General features: G+C 42.9%; 1 protein-coding gene across 2 annotated transcripts in view; it reads right to left on the bottom strand.

Moving 5' to 3' along the window:
* LOC124615766 overlaps window positions 1-16,803 on the bottom strand; it is an 80,986-nt gene extending 64,183 nt beyond the window's left edge. For both annotated transcript variants that reach the window (XM_047143862.1, XM_047143863.1), the window contains exons 1-3: window positions 16,552-16,803; window positions 12,472-12,588; window positions 7,612-7,823 (exon numbers count right to left, since the gene is read on the bottom strand). In XM_047143862.1, coding sequence (XP_046999818.1) covers window positions 7,612-7,823; window positions 12,472-12,529 — 270 coding nt within the window. In that variant the 5' untranslated portion in view covers window positions 12,530-12,588; window positions 16,552-16,803. The remainder of the gene's footprint in view (window positions 1-7,611; window positions 7,824-12,471; window positions 12,589-16,551) is intronic.
* Window positions 16,804-18,182: the final 1,379 nt, after the last annotated feature.

Genomic DNA, 18,182 nt, shown 5'->3' with positions numbered 1-18,182 from the left:
GACTGCAAGGGGATAAGACACTGGACCACATCCTGCTCTCTGCAGGCCTCCTTGGCAGCCCGATCAGCCTGTTCATTGCCCCATATGCCGACATGACCAGGCACCCAGCAGAAGGATACCTCTTTACCCCGCTGTTGGAGCAAGTACAGTTGGTCATGTATCAGCTGGACCATCTCCTCAGTCGGGTATAGGTTCTGCAGTGATTGTAAGGCACTAAGAGAATCGGAGCAGAGAAGAAATCGATCGCCCCGAACACGATGCATCTGCTCCAGTGCCTTCAGGATCGCGTGGAGCTCCGCTGCGAAAACGGTATATTCAGCAGGGAGGCGAATCCGGGTAACATGATCAGGGAACACCACAGAACAGCCAAGGAAATTCTCCTGTTTGGAGCCATCCGTGTAAACGACAGTGAAACAGTGATGCGCATCTAAAATGTTAAAAAACAGTGACTGGAATGTAAAATCTGGCGTGCCATCCTTCTTAAAATGAGTCAAATCTAAAATAAGTTTGGGTCGCCGGAGGAGCCATGGTGGAGATCTGCCCCAACTGCGACGTAAAACACGAAGACCAGCCACAGACATCGCAGCGAGGCAATCCTGTGCGCGAATCCCATAGGGCTGCGTCGCACGTTGCCGGTTATGAAATAACCGTGCCAGAGGAGGCTGAGCAACGGTATGGTATGCAGGTGTGTAGGGTGTGGTCAAAGTTTTATACGCCTGGCGTACCGTAAGTAGGCGTCGCTGCATATGAAGTGGCGGTTCACCTGCCTCTGCACAGAGGCTTGGTATGGGGCTAGTTCGGAATGCCCCAGTGGCCAACCGAAGCTCTTCATGGTGGACAACGTCCAAAATCTTTAAGTACAAAGGCCTCGCAGACCCATACACCGTGCACCCATAATCGAGCCGAGATCGCACAAACGCCCTGTAAAACTGGAGCAGACAAGTCCTGTCAGCTCCCCATGTACTGTGGCTAAGACATTTTAAAATACTTAAAGCCTGAAGCGACCGCCGTTTCAGGTCTTTAAGATGAGGTAACCACGTGAGCCTCGAGTCAAAAATGAGACCCAGAAATCTCACCGTGTCTTTACAAGTAAGAATAGTGTCCCTCAAGCGCAACTCAGGAAAGGTTAAAATCGAACGAGAACAGTTAAAAAGAACACATACAGACTTCTCGGTGGAAAACTTAAATCCACTCTTCTGCGCCCAGTCATCCAAACGCCTAATCGTAAGTTGCAACTGACGAGTTGTCGTTGCAAGGCTCAAAGAAGAGCAGAACAAAGAGAAATCATCCACAAACAAAGAACACTGGACAGGACTTTTCACTAGGGACGTAATGCTATTAATAGCGATGGCAAACAGAGTCACACTTAAAACGCTACCCTGAGGGACACCATTTTCCTGCTCAAAACGATCAGACAGGACGTCACCACTTCGGTATCTAAAATATCGTGGCGAGAGGAAAGACTGAATAAAAAGAGGGAGACAAGCACGAAAACCCCATTCGTGAAGCTGCGCCAGGGTAAGTGGTATCGTAGGCCTTCTCGATGTCGAAAAATACACCTAGAAGGTGATGACGGCGGAGGAAAGCTTGTTGTATAGCCGCCTCCAGGAGGGCAAGGTTGTCGAAGGTGGAGCGAAACCTCCTGAACCCACACTGAAAGCGACTAAGGAGTTGCCGGAATTCTAACATCCAGACAAGGCGGCGGTTGACCATCCGCTCCAAGGTCTTCCCTACGCAACTAGTGAGGGCAATACTATGGTAGCTACTTGGGCTCGTGCGGTCTTTCCCAGGTTTTAAAAAAGGGATTAAAACTGCCTCACGCCACGCGTCAGGAAAGTGACCCGACGCCCAAATCTCATTAAAAAGTGCGAGGAGGAGTTCCCTGTTGCGCATTGTGAGGTGCCATAGCATACTGTAATGGATCCTGTCGTGACCAGGGGATGTGTCACGAGCTCCAGACAAAGCAGAATCCAGCTCCCACATAGATAATGGGCAGTTGTACACTTCATGAGAGGTGGACTGGAAGCTCAGACTACATCTCTCAGCAACCGCTCTATGGCGCTGGAAACCTGGATCCTGACTGGTTGTTGCAGTAACTGTGGCAAAATACGCTGCCAAAGTCTGGGCAATGTCTCACGGATCCGTGTGGAGAGTGCCGTTAGTCATTACAGCAGCAATGGGGCACCTCCCTCCTCTGCCAGAAATTCGCCGGATGGTCTCCCACACAATGGAACTTTTGGTGGAACGATTAATGGTGTTCAGGAACGTTTGCCACGACCTCTTCTTGCTCTCACGAATAATGCGGCGACATCTTGCCCTCGCCACCCGAAAGGCTGCAAGATTCTCAGCAGTCGGCCGACACTTGAAACGACGCAGAGCCGCACGCCTGGTCCTGATTGCAGAGCGGCAGGCGGCACTCCACCAAGGCACAGGTGGCCGTTTCCGGTGGCCTGTGGACTGTGGAATGGATGCTGCAGCAGCGTGGTGGACCGTGTTGGTAATATGATCCACCCACATCTCAACATTCGCACAGTGTTCGAATTGGGCCAACTGGCTATAAAGTGTCCAGTCAGCTCCACTGAGCACCCATCGTGGTGGTCTCCTTTCGGGGCGCACGCCATCTGGCAGGTGAATCCAGATTGGGAAATGATCACTGCCGTGCAAGTCAGCGACCACTTCCCAGTGAGCACTGGCGGCAAGAGCTGGAGAGCAAAGCGAGAGATCAATGGCAGAGAACGACGCAGTCGCCGCGCAGAAATGAGTACTCTGTCCTCCATTGAGCAAGTAGGCACAGGATGACAGGAGAAGCCTCTCAATTGCTCTACCCCTGGGGCAGGTAATTGCAGAGCCCCAAAGCACATTGTGGGCATTAAAATCACCACAAATAATGAATGGCTGGGGGAGCTGTGTAAGAAGGTCGGTGAGGGCCGCTTCATCAAGAGCATCATGTGGGGGCAAGTAAAGTGAACATACAGTCAATGGATGACGCACGTGCACGGACACAGCGACAGCCTGTAGAGTCGTCGTAAGTGAGAGAGGCGAGGAGAGGTAGTCTGTCCTGACGAAAATACCGACGCCTCCTCTAGCTCTCTCTCCATGCAGGTCGTCCATTTTGTGGAGTGTATAGCCTCGTATCTCAGGGGAGTACGATGGATGGAAATACGTCTCCTGGAGACAGAGACACAGTGGTCTACCCTGAGAAAGTAGACGAAGTTCCTCCACATGCGTCCTGAACCCTTGCAAGTTCCACTGGAGTATGGGAGCCATCTATGTTGGGGGTAGCACCTTCATCCTGTCTCTCCGACGGGGCGGGGAGACCGCTGCAGGTGGAGGGGCAGGCGTGGGACGAGATGAGTGCCCCACACATGCATCGTATTCCATCAGCTCTGGGGAAGAGTCAGATGAAGCCTCGCGTAAAACAACATCCGCATGGTCAGATGGTTTACCACGGGATTTGACCCGCTGTTGCTGCTGTACAGTAGCTTTCTGTGGTTTGGTGGACTTTGGGGGAGCTGATGTGGGAGTGGTAATTGGCGCACTGGGCCTGGGGACAACCTCAGCTGTTGGAGGCGCAAGGGGCTGGACCAAGTTCGCCACTGTACCTTTGTCTGCCGTTCGAGTAGGGGCTACTGGCTCTGAAACACCGGCTGCGGTGCAAGTGCACTGACAGCTGCAGGTGTTAGTGCCAACACTCACCACCTCAGTCTGCGTCGAGGCATCGACTTGTGGAGTAGGCTTCTGTACCAGGGATGCAAAAGATGTAGCAAATGTGGGAGGTTGCATCGACTTATAAATCTTCTTGGCCTCACCATAGGGGATACGCTTGGTCGTTTTTATTTCCTGGACCTTGCATTCCTCTAAAAATATGCGGCAGTCCCGACTCCAAACAGGGTGGTTCCCAGAGCAATTAATACATTTAGCCGGAGACGAGCAACCAACTCCTTCATGAGCAGCCTGACCACAGTTTCCACAAGTCGCTTCGCCTTTACAGCTGAGGGTGGTATGCCCAAAACGCTGGCATTTGAAACAGCGCATCGGGGCCGGGAAATAAGGCCTCACACTAAAACAAAGGAAGCCAGCTTTAACATGTTCAGGAAGTTTTGTGCTACTGAAGGTTAGAATAAAGGAGTCGGATTTGACAAGAGTGCCATCAACCCTCTTCATGATGTGTTGGACATAAACGATACCTTCTGGAGCCCACTCACGTTGCAGTTCTTCCTTGGGAATATCAACTAGATCCCGGCATGTCACCACACCTTTGCTATAATTCAAGGTGTTGTGCAGTTCAGTGGCTATGGCATACTCCCCAAGGCATTTTGCAGCTTGCAGGTTAGTGGCTTGCTTGGAAGTGGAAGTTTCCACGAGCAAGGTCCCATTACGCAAACGTTTCACTGATTTTAAGGAGCCACAGATGCCCTCCAGACCCTTTTGTATACAGAAGGGCGAAACCTTCTCAAAACTACCCTCCTCCCGCTTCACAATGAGAAACACATTCGGATTACCAGAATGCATTCTGTTACCTAAGACTGGACTTGTTAAAGAAGCGCCGGAGTCAGGGGGACTGACTGCACGGGCCCTCTTAAGAGACTGGGTGTTAGAACCCTCCAGCGGCCCACCCTTTCCGCTGGGAGGAAGAAAAGAGGATTTCGAAGGATCCATCACGGTCCCACGAGCAGCTAGGGAACTAGAAGTCCACCTAGACAGAGCCCCGTGTGCCTAGGTAAGCCTGATACAACTGAGGTGCAGCAGGTTCCCCAGAGGTTGCCCGCTATCGACTGTTCCACCTCAACAGCCATGCATCTCATCAGCGCGCAGCACACCTTGAGATTGAGGTTTTTTTTATAGAGGTTTATTCCATCCTCGCAATCCGGGCGGTCAAGCCAAGATCCCCATTCCCTGAGACACACAACGTTCCACCGCCGCGCTGCACGGTGGTCGCTGAAGTATGCTCAGAGGCTACGGTGACAGGGGACGGGCGGCGCTTACCAGTCCCCAGCTCAGGAACCCCGGTGTCGCCAAGCCCGTACCCAGCAAATGAATGCTGAGCCCCTGGGGGCGTATTTATTTGCAGTATGGTAACTTATGATGCTTTTTTACACACCTCAATACACACACCATTACTGGCACTACCACTGTATTCCACTTTTCTCCATGTTTTGCAACATTGCTGGCATAACATTTGTGTTACCTGCACATAAGTGATGGCACAGATTTGGTAGATCACAAACTGGCATCTGGTATACCTGATTCTTAACAAATCCCCACAGAAAAAAAATTAACTGGCTAACTGTCTGGGTTTCTAGGGGACCAAGCAACTTGATGGACTACCTCTCCCAATCCAGCGATCTGACAACTCTTGGTCCAACAAATCCCTCACAATGTTCACAAAATGGCATGGCGTGCCATCATGCTGAAAGATCACATCACAAGAGAAGTTGTGGCACAGCAAACAGCTCCACCATGTCTACGTACGTTCTTGCATTAACTGCTGGCTCCACGATGAAGAATGGACCTATAAGCCTGTCCTTCAACAATCCACACCATACACTTATTTTGGGAGAGTCATGTTCACACTCTACAACTGTATAGGGGGGGGGGGGGGGGGGGTCAGTTCCCCATACAAGGCAACTGTGGGTGTTTACCATGCCAAAGTGTGAAATGTGGCCTCATCCAAGCTGCCATACTTGTACAAACAAATCACCAACCAATATCTCAATTATGTCTCAAGTAATTACATTTCATATTGTTATATGTTTAACCTGGGCATCGTGTACATTTATATCCATACGCTGTAAGCCATGAACAGTTGCATGCCAGAGGTTTCTACCCAGTGCCCCAAATATTGAAAATTCATTCCATCCCACACGCAGATGGACCATAGGAAGAAATGACTTCTTAAATGCCTCTGTGTGCACAGTTCGGATGGGAACAATAAATAAGGCGTTGTAGAAAATATATGACTGCACAAGAATTATAAATTTACAAAACTGTCATAGACTGGAGTGAACTAAAATTATGCCTTTGTACCAACGATATTATGAAAAGGATAGTTGCTACTCACCATATAGTAGAGATGCCAAGTCGCAGATAGGCACAGCAAAAAGACTGTCAGAAAGTGAGCTTTTGGCCAACAAGGCCTTCATCAAAAACAGACACCATACACACACACACACACACACACACACACACACACACGACTATTCTCATTCTTGTCTCCCATCCTGTTTATTTGCCGCCCTCTGCCAACACACCTGCCTGTCTTTCCCCACTCCTCTTCTTTTTTCCTCACATCCCTGCCCCACAACCTCCTGACACTTTGCCTGTAGGCATTCTAGTCCCTGCACACTCCACCACACAGCATTCGTTTCTCTCCTCACCCGTACACTACTATCCCTTCCGCTCCCCCGCCCCCTCCAGATTGCTGCTTGCATCCCACACGATAGCTCCATTCCAGCCCGAGATGCTGCAGTTGGTGGTCATGTGTGCATGAGGTGTGCTTACTTCTGTGTATGAATTGTGTGTGTTTCTTTTTTGCTGATGAAAGCTGTGGTCGAAAGCTATATGTTAGTGTCTTTTAATTGTATCTGTCTGCAAATTAATGTGCCTTCTTTACAGTAAGCAGCAATCTGTCTTTTCCTACATTGATATTCTTAATTGGAATTTCCACTGTTTTACTTTTGAATATATTTCACATAAAACAATAAAAGCCATTCAGGATTTGAAAAAACAGATATCTGTACAAAGAAAAGTGCTTAGTGAAGTATAAATATTAACATGAGTATTTGGTAAAATTAAAAGTAAAATTTGAAAGACCAACCACTCAAAACCAAAATAATAGATGGGCTTGATTGGTTGATCACTCACTTACAATGGATCAGCCACTGTATCTCAAATTAAAATACCCTAGTTTGGGCACAAATCTATACAATGCATAAAATGATAAAAACTTCTCCCCACAAAACAAACATAATGGACATGTTATCAATGCCAACTGTTGCCCTCTTGCCAGAACACAAAACATAATTAGCTACAATGTGCCATATCAAAACTGGTGGGCCTCCTGCCTGATGAAGGTGACTGTGTGCTTTAGGGCAATGACTCTTTCCATTAGAACAATGAGAGTGACATTTGGCATGACCCTGAAGCTGTCATCATGCAGCACATCTTATTTCTCTACATCTCCAGACACTATCCTACTGAGCCTTGATGATTCTCCTATGCCATAAGGTAAAAGCATACCACTGTATCACTGAGAGTGTTTACATCAGTGCCTCTGGCTGCCAGATTAGCTTGTTCGCCATTATTTCTGCCTGGTACCCAGCAAACAATGTATTCTGTCCATGTCATTGTAATAAGAAATCGTGTTCCAGAAAATTTTGTTTGCTGGGTACTTCTGTTGAATACTCTGATGAGCTCTTACGGAACCTGTGCTGATGAGAAACTGCTTATACCTTTCATGTGTAAATGAGTTGCCACCTTGACCAGGAATGAAGCACTGGTGGTCAAACCAAAGTTAGGACTAGTACACAAGGCAATCTTCAACGTAAGTTTACTTATATGACAACCTTTGCATGTAGGAATTTGAAAAATTATGTTAAATATGGAACAGACCTGTGGCACATGATGAGAAAATTGTCGCAGCTGATCATGTGTTACAAAATCGTCAGGATTTAACTGCATAAGATCACTCAAAGTTTGCTGTAGATAGTCTGAGCAATGTACTTGAGCTGGTAACTGTCCCACACGTGTAGCCTCTCTACTAGAAATCTCATTTTCTGGAATAGCATCATAAACACTGGTTGTTTTTGAAGTGACATCATTTTCTGTGGAAAAAATTAACTCAATTTAAGTAAGCAGACATAAAAAAATCTCGGTATTAGTACCAATATACTGTATTTGCCAGTGCATAAGACACATTTTTCCTTAAAAAATAGTCTCAAAAACTGTATGCATCTTAGATGCTGGTAGCAAGTTAACATAGGTACTACAAGCTCCATTTCTCAAAAATTTCTATTTTTCAGCTTGAAGCAATTCATTGTTAGCTTCCTTATGAATTTTGAGCATTCCTGCTGTACAGAGTTCAGTGGATGTACATGTCGCACTGTTGATGGTTTTTATATTGTTCATTCAAGCTTCAGTTATTGTTGTGTTCAATGTGGAGATACACTTGTGTTATACCTACGTTGTGGTCATATTTGCAGGCTATGGCTGAAAAATAGCATTGCTATACAACTGCATTGAGGGTGCAAGTGATTACATATCCTAAGGAGCAGTTTACTTCAACTGTTAGATGTATGTATCTACAGAGCATTTAAGGGACTTACAAAGGATGAAGTGGAACAGATGGGTGCAATCTTCAGATTTAGAAACTACACTATCAGGTAGGAGGAAGAGACCTAATATTTCTCTAGTTTGGAAGAGGGTGAAAGCATCAGGGAACTATTTAAAAACTGAAACAGTGATTAAATTGTTTATAATGTAGGGAATCACTAATGCATTGGATGGTACAGAGGATATTGTATGGGGATTCAAAGTCTGACATGGCGGATTCAAGTATTTCTTCCTTCAGCCCTGAGGATGAATTTTGCAGATCTGAGGAGAAAAATTAAAAGGTAATTACTTTTCTCTACTTATATTGCCTAGATATTTGATGTACGTGCACATATGTGTTAAAATTGTTTTGCAGCAGATGTAATAAGTGAGAAATTTTATCCCTAAAAATAGTCTTAAAAAGTGAGCAGTATTTTACCCTGGTGTGTCTTATATGCTGGCAAACACAGTAAATGACAACAATGCACCTCATAGAAAATCTGAACACAATATTTACAGTAATTGGTTAAGTTCACCTAATTACACCAACATAAATACTACTACATTTTATTTTATTCTTCACACACACACACACACACACACACACACACACACACACACACACACAAAGCACCCCCCCCCCCCTCCCATTTGCGGTGATGTTCAGTTCAAGAATATACAAAAACAATGCTCCACAAAGGAATTGTTCAAATGGGACAGGAATTTGTAAATGTGATGTACATGTGTAATCAAATAAATGATTACAATTTCAGAAAAAATGGATGATTTATTCAAGAGCTTTGCAAATTGAGCAAGTCAATGAGGCATTTGTCCATGTCTGGCCCTTATGCAAGCACTTATCTGGCTTGGCACTGATTGATGTAATTGCTGGATATCCTCCTGAGTGATATTGTGCCAAATTCTGTCCGAGTGATGTGTTAGATCCTCAAAATCCCAAGATGGGTGAAGGTCCTGGCCACAATTCTCCAAACATTCTTCATTGGTCAAAGTAGTGTTTGGCAAGCACAAAGTCATGTGGTAGAAACTCTCCAACCAAAGGGGTCCTACTATGAAAAGAAATGGCACCTCGGGCCTTCACTCCTGGTAGTCAAGATTCATGCCAGGCGACGGACAGGTCAGTATCCCATTGTTGCCCAGAGCATCTCCAGACACGTCTTTGCTGGCCACCGGAGCTCATTTCAAAATGGGACTCATCAATGAAGACAGTTCTGTGCCATTTGATGATATTCCAGGCCAAAGATTGTCTGGAAATGTCATAGACAGCAGTGGTATTCCAATCTGACTGTTACCCATTTATTGGGTGGCTTCTGTTGTTAGGTATGGATACGACCATGAAAAATAACAGTGCTATGTCACAGTCAGAGATGGGAGAGGACATGTTGCCCATTATTAAATTCATCCAGTTACTTCGCATGATCGCTGACATTGTGAAGTGCATTAGTTATCACGAGAACATGAGGTTGACATCTATGTGTGTGGTGGTGGTGTGTATGTGTGTGTGTGTGTGTGTGTGGGTGTGTGTGTGTGGGGGGGGGGGGGGGGGGTTTAGTGTGGCCAACCTAGTTTGCAGTCTGGGAATTTATTTGTGGTAAGTAATACCTAGTTTGCAGTCCGGGAATTTATTTGTGGTAAGTAATTTTTTTTTTCTTTTGGGGTCTATTCTTCTTGAGTTGTGATGTTTTGTGTATTTACGGTGTATTGAATGTGTTTTAATTTATGTAGGGATGTTTGGTTTTTTGAGGTGGTGTGGTTTTGCTTTTATTTTTCATAGTTGCAGGTGTTGGTTTTTTTAGCATCAATAGTTGCAGTTGATCTATATAAGCCAAGGGAAATAATCGATTCCAATTTTTGTAGTTTTAGTTGAAGGTGCATCAGATGTGGTTGACCTACATAGGTCAAGGGAAGTGTCGGATTCCCGTAGTGGAATGTTATAATTTTTTTCATCATTTTGTTTGTTTTGAGATCATGGTGCGTGACTTTTTTTTAGATTATTTATTTTTTGCTATTATATTTAGCTTGTCCCCACCCTTAGGTTTTAAACCCCCAGTCTCCCACAGTTGTCCTGTTAGTCTGATTGTATTTCTGGAGGGAGATGTTATTGTCTTATTTACATGTATTTTCGTGTTTGTTGCATGGTACATAGTTACATCATAGGCACCATAATGGAGACACTTAGAATAGCCATTTCCACAATACTGATGATGTCATGGGTCAAAGCAGACAGGTGGAATCTGACACTTCTGTAATCCCAAAGATTGCATAGATGATAGCAAAGTACTATGAATAATTAATTTGGCATCAAAATCTAAGTATTGCTACTGAGCTCCCTTTGGATTTTTCAATAAATTTACCATATTCTTGGAGGTTTCATGAGAGGGCTGTAAGTGCAAAGATGCCTCCGCAGAAAAATGGGATGACAACTTGATAGGTTGTCAGACAGCAGTAACTATACCTACACTGCCACGGATAAATAAAAAAATGGCAGTGAACTACTGGAACACCAAAGCATTTAAAGTAACTGGCTTACTTTCAAGAGGTACAATTTCTGTACTGTCAATAAATACAACTAAAAAAACTATTCCTAGGTTTCAGAACTGTAAGTTCTTTCTTCAGGGAGTAAAGAGGGGTAGGTTGGGGAAGGTTAAAAAGGAAGGGAAGGTCACGCAGACCCCAAAATGAGAGAAACCTACTTGTTGTGACGGTGACAGGAAACAAAGATGATGGAAGAGGCATCAGAGAAGGAAGGTGATAAAAAGACTGTAGTAGTAAGCATTGTGCCAGTTTCAGTTTAGATATGACACAAGGACAGAATGAGATACAATGAAAACACACACACACACACACACACACACACACACACACACACACACACACACACAGAGAGAGAGAGAGAGAGAGAGAGAGAGAGAGAGAGAGAGAGAAACTTCTCAAGGAAAGAACTAATAGTTCTGAAAGCTAGGAATAATGTTTTCACTTTTCAATGCATCTATTCGCACTACTGGAATTCTGTACCCTGAAAGTAAGCATTGTCTAGCCTTTCTGTCTCTCTAATTTTGTAGTTTTCTCAACTAGATCTTCCTCCTGAAACAATGAAGAGAATGTAACACATAAATTAAAATCAAGTTTCCTTTTGTGCTTTCTGAGACTGGGCCTGATGCTGGATATCTATAGCTTGTTGTTGGAGATGTAGGGCTTGTAGTGTCTTGAAGAACATAATTAATCTTATTAACTAGTAATGAAATGAAAGAGCCAAACACAAATGTGTTGCAGAAAGATATTATCCATCCAATTTCACTTCTTCATGAACATTAGCATACCTCTGTGCTCCTGATATTATTTTTACAGTTATTACCTAGTGATCTCTTCCCCTACTCTGCTTAATAAGTTTGTATCCCAAGCAATCACAGATCCCAATCTGCACTATCACACCACAGATGTACAAAAGTGTGCTTGCTATGGGTCAACAGAAGCCTCCAGTACCAGATGTCTTATTTGATTTGTGATGTAACAAGAAGATTTTGTCAATGAAATTCGCCTAGAAAATCTGCAGTCCCAGTTTCCCAATAATTTCAAATATTTTCGCTATAAGGAAACCAGTGCTGTTTTGTGTTTATTATTATTATTATATGTGTGATGTCACAGTTGTCATTTTGTATTTACATGAATTGCTTATGCTCACCATTTTGATAACATTGTGAATCAAATGTGTTGCCAGTATTAAACATTTCAGTATTTCCCTTTCCTACTGTTCTCATTGTTTTTGTAAAACATAATTCCCAACTAGAGGAACTATTAACACCGAACACCATTTCTCCTCATAGCTCACGATTCCTCTGTGGTGTAAGTAATGACCTATTATCTTCCATATTAAAATTTTATCTGTAGTAAGTTTTTTAAGTTGTTTTGGACATTTCACTAGAAAATACAAGAAAAAAGATACAGCACAGGCCCAAGGAAATTATTTTCTCATTATACATAACATTCTATGACGATACTTCTTGAAGGCTATAACACAAAACAGATCACGCCAGTGAGTTCAGTGGGAAATAAATATAAGAAATAAAAATAAAATGTTTATGAGATATCACAACAGATATCAGGTGAAGTGGGCTTGGGAACAGCACTTGCTGGAAGTATTACCTTTATGTGCATGTAATCTGCTTTCTACTGGTCTTGTAACTTTCCCAGGAGTATCCATATTGTTTACGTGTCATTTTAACTGAAGTCTAGCTTCTCTGAACTACAGTTGTGGTAACTCTGAAAAAGACACCTGAAGTGATTACTTAACTCTTAGTTATGGTCACATATAATAAAATTACAGGCATAAAATCTTCATGTTATAATAGCATACAAAAACTTTGAATACCTTTCACTGAATCTTTCTTTTACCATAAAACCACACTACTGGACTTCCAAAAGGCTTTTGACACTTTACCACACAAGCAGCTTGTAGTGAAATTGTGTGTTTATGGAATATCGTCTCAGTTATGTGATTGGATTTGTGATTTCCTGTCAGAGAGGTTACAGTTCACAGTAATAGATGGAAAGTCATCAAGTAAAACAGAAGTGATTTCTGGCATTCCCCAATGTAGTGTTATAGGCCCTTTGCTGTTTCTTATGTATATAAACGATATGGGAGACAATCTGAGCAGCCGTCTTAGCTTGATTGCAGGTGACACAGTTGTTTATCGACTAATAAAGTCATTAGAAGATCAAAACAAATTGCAAAACTATTCAGAAAAGATATCTGAATGGTGCGAAAATTGGCAGTTGACATATGAGTGCTAAAAAATGGCTCTGAGCACTATGCAACTTAACTTCTGAGGTCATCAGTCACCTACAACTTAGAACTAATTAAATCTAACTAGCCTAAGGACATCACACACATCCATACCCGAGGCAGGATTCGAACCTGCGACCGTAGCGGTTGCTCAGTTCCAGACTGCAGCGCCTAGAAAAGCACGGCCACATCGGCCGGCTATGAGTGCTAAAACGAATTCTTTAAACTTCAGTTACAAAATACATCAGTCTAATCTAAAAGCCATAAATTCAACTAAATACCTAGGTATTACAATTATGAACAACTTAAATGGAAGGAACACACAGAAAATGTTGGGGGGGAGGCTAACCAAAGACTGTGTTTTATTGGCAGGACACTTAGAAAATGTAACAGATCTACTAAGGAGACTGATTACACTATGCTTGTCCGTCTTCTTTTAGAATACTGCTGCGTAGTGTGGGATCCTTACCAGATAGGACTGATGGAGTACATCGAAAAAGTTCAAAGAAGGGCAGCACTTCTTTTTGTATTATCGTGAAATATGGGAGAGGGTGCCACTGAAATGATACAGAACTTCGGGTGAACAGTATTAAAACAAAGGCGTTTTTCATTGCGACGGTATCTTCTCACGAAATTCCAATCACCAACTTTCTCCTCCTAGTGTGAAATTATTTTGGTGACACCGACCTACAGAGGGAGAAATGATCACCACGACAAAATAAAGGAAATCAGAGCTCGTATGGAAAGATATATGTGTTCGTTCTTTCCGCGCGCTATACGAGATTGGAATAACAGATAATTGTAAAGGTAGTTCGATTAACCCTTTGCTAGGCACTTAAATGTGATTTGAAGAGTATCCATGTAGGCGTAGATGTACTACTACTGACAAGAAGCAGACAAAAACTAATGAATAAATGCAGAAATTTTTCAAGAATTTGACCCCTTCTTTCTAACCATTCATCATGCTCTACAGATCATACCCTAAAGATGCCTTTTCATCTCCAACAAATGAAACAGAAGTTGTTTCAGAAATTTTATTATGGTTACTGCACAACATTGGCTTATTGCAAAATTACTTAAATGACCATTTTTTGACAAATTACATACTGACTTACTATAATTAAGCAGTTACACTAACATGACTAGATATACCTCGGAATAAAGTTATGTATCACCCTAGAACTTTTTATCTACTTATGGACTGCGGCCCAAGTTCTACTTTTATCTGGGATTTGTGATATCATCTAAAAGAGGTGAATAATTGAATTGCGTTTGCTCATTTATTAACATGTGTCAGGATATACACATCTGTTTCTTAATTTCTAGGATTTCCAACTGGCTGTTTTGCCCCCATTTCCTCTATGTGTAAGACCTGTACATCTATTATGTATTTGTGGTTTTTGTTTAGGGAATGTTCTGCAAAGGCTGAATCAGGCATCTCCAATCTCCAGATTCTATTATGTTCTTTAAGTCTGGTGCTGACTGAACTCCCAGTCTGTCCAGTGTAGCAAAATTGACACTCCCAGCATACAATCTTACAAACCCCACTTTTTTCGATGGCTGGTTGTTTGTCTTTTGCACTGAACAATCAGCTACCTATTGTCTGAGAGACGTAAAAGCACAGAGAAACCATTTGCCTTCAAAATGTTACTTATCCTATGAAACTTCCTGGCAGATTAAAACTGTGTGCCGGACCGAGACTCGAACTCGGGACCTTTGCCTTTCACGGGCAAATGCTCTACCAACGGAGCTACCCAAGCACAACTCACGCCCCGTCCTCAAAGCTTTACTTCCACCAGTACCTTGTCTCCTACCTTCCCAACTTTACAGAAGCTCTCCTGCAAACCTTGCAGAACTAGCACTCCTGAAAGAAAGGATAAGCGGAGACATGGCTTAGCCACAGCCTGGGGGATGTTTCCAGAATGAGATTTTCACTCTGCAGTGAAGTGTACACTGATATGAAACTTCCTGGCAGATTAAAACTGTTCTGCCCCCATTTGTAAAGCGCTCAAGTTCGAGTCTCAGTCCGGCACACAGTTTTAATCTGCCAGGAAGTTTCATATCAGCGCACACTCCGCTGCAGAGTGAAAATCTCATTCTGGAAATATCCCCTAAGCTGTGGCTAAGCTATGTCTCCGCAATATACTTTCCTTCAGGAGTGCTAGTACTGCAAGGTTCCAGGAGAGCTTCTGTAAATTTTGGAAGGTAGGAGACAAGGTACTGGCGGAAGTAAAGCTTTAAGGACGGGGGGTGAGTCGTGCTTGGGTAACTCTGTTGGTAGAGCACTTGCCCGCGAAAGGCAAAGGTCCCGAGTTGGAGTCTCGGTCCAGCACACAGTTTTAATCTGCCAGGAAGTTTCATATCAGCGCACACTCCACTGCAGAGTGAAAATCTCATTCTGGAAACATCCCCCAGGCTGTGGCTAAGCCATGTCTCCGCAATATCCTTTCTTTCAGGAGTGCTAGTTCTGCATGGTTCGCAGGAGAGCTCTGTAAAGTTCAGAAGGTAGGAGACGAGGTAGTGGCGGAAGTAAAGCTTTTACGACGGGGCGTGAGTCATGCTTGGGTAACTCTGTTGGTAGAGCACTTGCCCGCGACAGGCAAAGGTCCCGAGTTGGAGTCTCGATCCGGCACACAGTTTTAATCTGCCAGGAAGTTTCATATCAGTGCACACTCTGCTGCAGACTGAAAATCTCATTCTGTTACTTATCCTGTTTGACATTTTCCCTATAAAAGGTGATCTGCACAACTTCTTTTCCAGTTTGTCTGTGTTGTTTATTAGGGATGATAGGGATCTTGTTCGCTTCTTCATCTTTTAACTTAGAATTTTGTCAGTGATGTTGGGAATCAAATTCATTATCTGTGGCTGTTGTATTCAGTTGATGGCCAAATCCTTCACGTGGGTATAGAAAGGAGGTGGTCGATCATATGGTGGAATGTTGCTTGTTTACAGGATGTAGAAAGCTGGAAGGAAACTGCGATAAATGTATCAACAAAGGAGTCTCTTCGGTAATTTTCAATTTATGATTGCTGTATTCTATGTTTACGCTAATGTCCAGGAAATTTTTGCAGGGTCTCTCTAACTCCTTGCTGATATTAGTGTGCCTCTGGTTCATATTTTCCACAAATTTGTGATTCCGATACACAACTGCACAAATCTGTAAAAATACGAACCAGTGCCATACTAATTAAAAATCAGCAAGGAGTTAGAGGGACCCAGCATAAATTTCTGGACATTAGCGTAAAGATAGAAGGCAGATAGATGCTATGATCTACATACGTGTCGCGTAATACTCATGATATTAAACTTCGAGAAATTCGGGCTAGGATAGTTCTAGACATACATAGAACTCCTCTTTAGTTGCCCTGCCGTAACATTCATAACAGTGTCAGAGTCTTTTCTGTGTAAAATATCACAGCAGTAATGAAACTACAGCTTACCAGTTTTCAGTACTTCAGGACTGGTGCATACTTAACAAAACGGAATACATCTTTAACACTTAAATATGCAATTCCTAAGTCCGTTCAGGATTCGGTTCACTGGTCAATGAGAATATTTCTTTGAAAGAGCGTACGGCATTCTTTCAATCTCTTGTCATTAACCTGAAACATTCTTCTTGAAGCTCGTTCTACATCAAATGGGAAAAGCTGCATTATTCTATAATTTAGGTGCCACATACATAATTTCCTACACACTGCAATCGGAACTCTGTGACTCTACTACCAGTGTCCAACAAGTAACAACACCAAAACAAAAACAAGTCAAAGATCTGTAATATTTGACACAGATACTACAAACGAGTTTAAATTAACGTCGTTGGATTCTACCACAGATGTTGTATATCTATGTTCTTTATTTACTTAAATTTGGTCATGGAGGTAAGAATTATTCTTACCTCCATGAATTTGGTCTTATGACGTTTTGTACTGATATAGGACAAGTCAATAAAGAATACCGAGAGGATAAAGATATTATATATATTGAAAAATGGCAACAATTTCTAGTAATCCGAAAACAAACATCGAAAACTATTCGGAGGGAAAAAAGAAATTATGACAAACGGCGACTAGATGAGATAGAACAAGACTTTAAGAAGAACAACACCAGGAATTTTTATAAGACGTTTAAAGAACATATTGCAGGATACCAGCCACCCAATCTTTGCTTCAAGAAACCGGATGGTTCACTAGAAACTAACACGAAGAATAACTGCCAAATCCTCGCAGACTATTTCAACAAACTTCTCAACTGTGAAAGACCTACAGAGGACATTCACTACGAGACGTCTACACCAAATCCTGACGCTAAACTGCCAACCATCAACGAAATTGTAGAAATTATCAAGACACTGAAAAACAATAGAGCCCCAGGAGAAGATGGAATTATTGCAGAACTATGGAAACTAAATGATGAAAGATTAACAGGAAAAATTCACAAAATCATATTAAACATTTGGGAAACAGAACAGATCCCTTCTGAATGGAAATGCGCACTCATCCATCCACTCCACAAAAAAGGGGACAAAACTGAACCAAATAATTACAGGGGTATCTCACTCGTACCGGTCACATATAAAATCCTATCAAAAGTTCTCATGAATAGATTAGAAGAACAAGCTGACCCACAAATAGGAGAATACCAGGCTGGTTTTCGCAAGGGACGATCATGCATAGAGCAGATCTGGAATCTGAAAATGATTCTCCAGATGAGAAACACCCGAAACACAGTGGTTACTTTTGTAGATTTTAAAAAGGCCTACGACTCAATAGACAGAGTAGTGCTCTGCAAGACGCTGGAAGAATTCAGCATTGACAGAAAGACAAGAGCAATCATTCAGGAAACATTAACTGACACAGTCTCCAAGGTTAAATTTATGGGGGATATCTCGGAACCATTTGTAATCCAAACTGGAGTGCGACAGGGTGACGGACTTTCACCATTACTCTTTAATATCATTCTTGAAAAAATCATCAGGACATGGGAAAAAGAAGTCAAAGGAATCCAAATTGGCATTAGAAAAGATAATAGATTCAATGTGAAGTGTTTAGCTTTTGCAGATGACCTTGCAATC

This window comes from Schistocerca americana, chromosome 5 (genome assembly GCF_021461395.2).
Source record: "Schistocerca americana isolate TAMUIC-IGC-003095 chromosome 5, iqSchAmer2.1, whole genome shotgun sequence".
In the NCBI taxonomy this organism is placed as follows: Eukaryota; Metazoa; Arthropoda; class Insecta; order Orthoptera; family Acrididae; genus Schistocerca; species Schistocerca americana.
The sequence above is the reverse complement of the archived record's forward strand: the minus strand, read 5'-3'. Positions and strand labels throughout refer to the sequence as shown.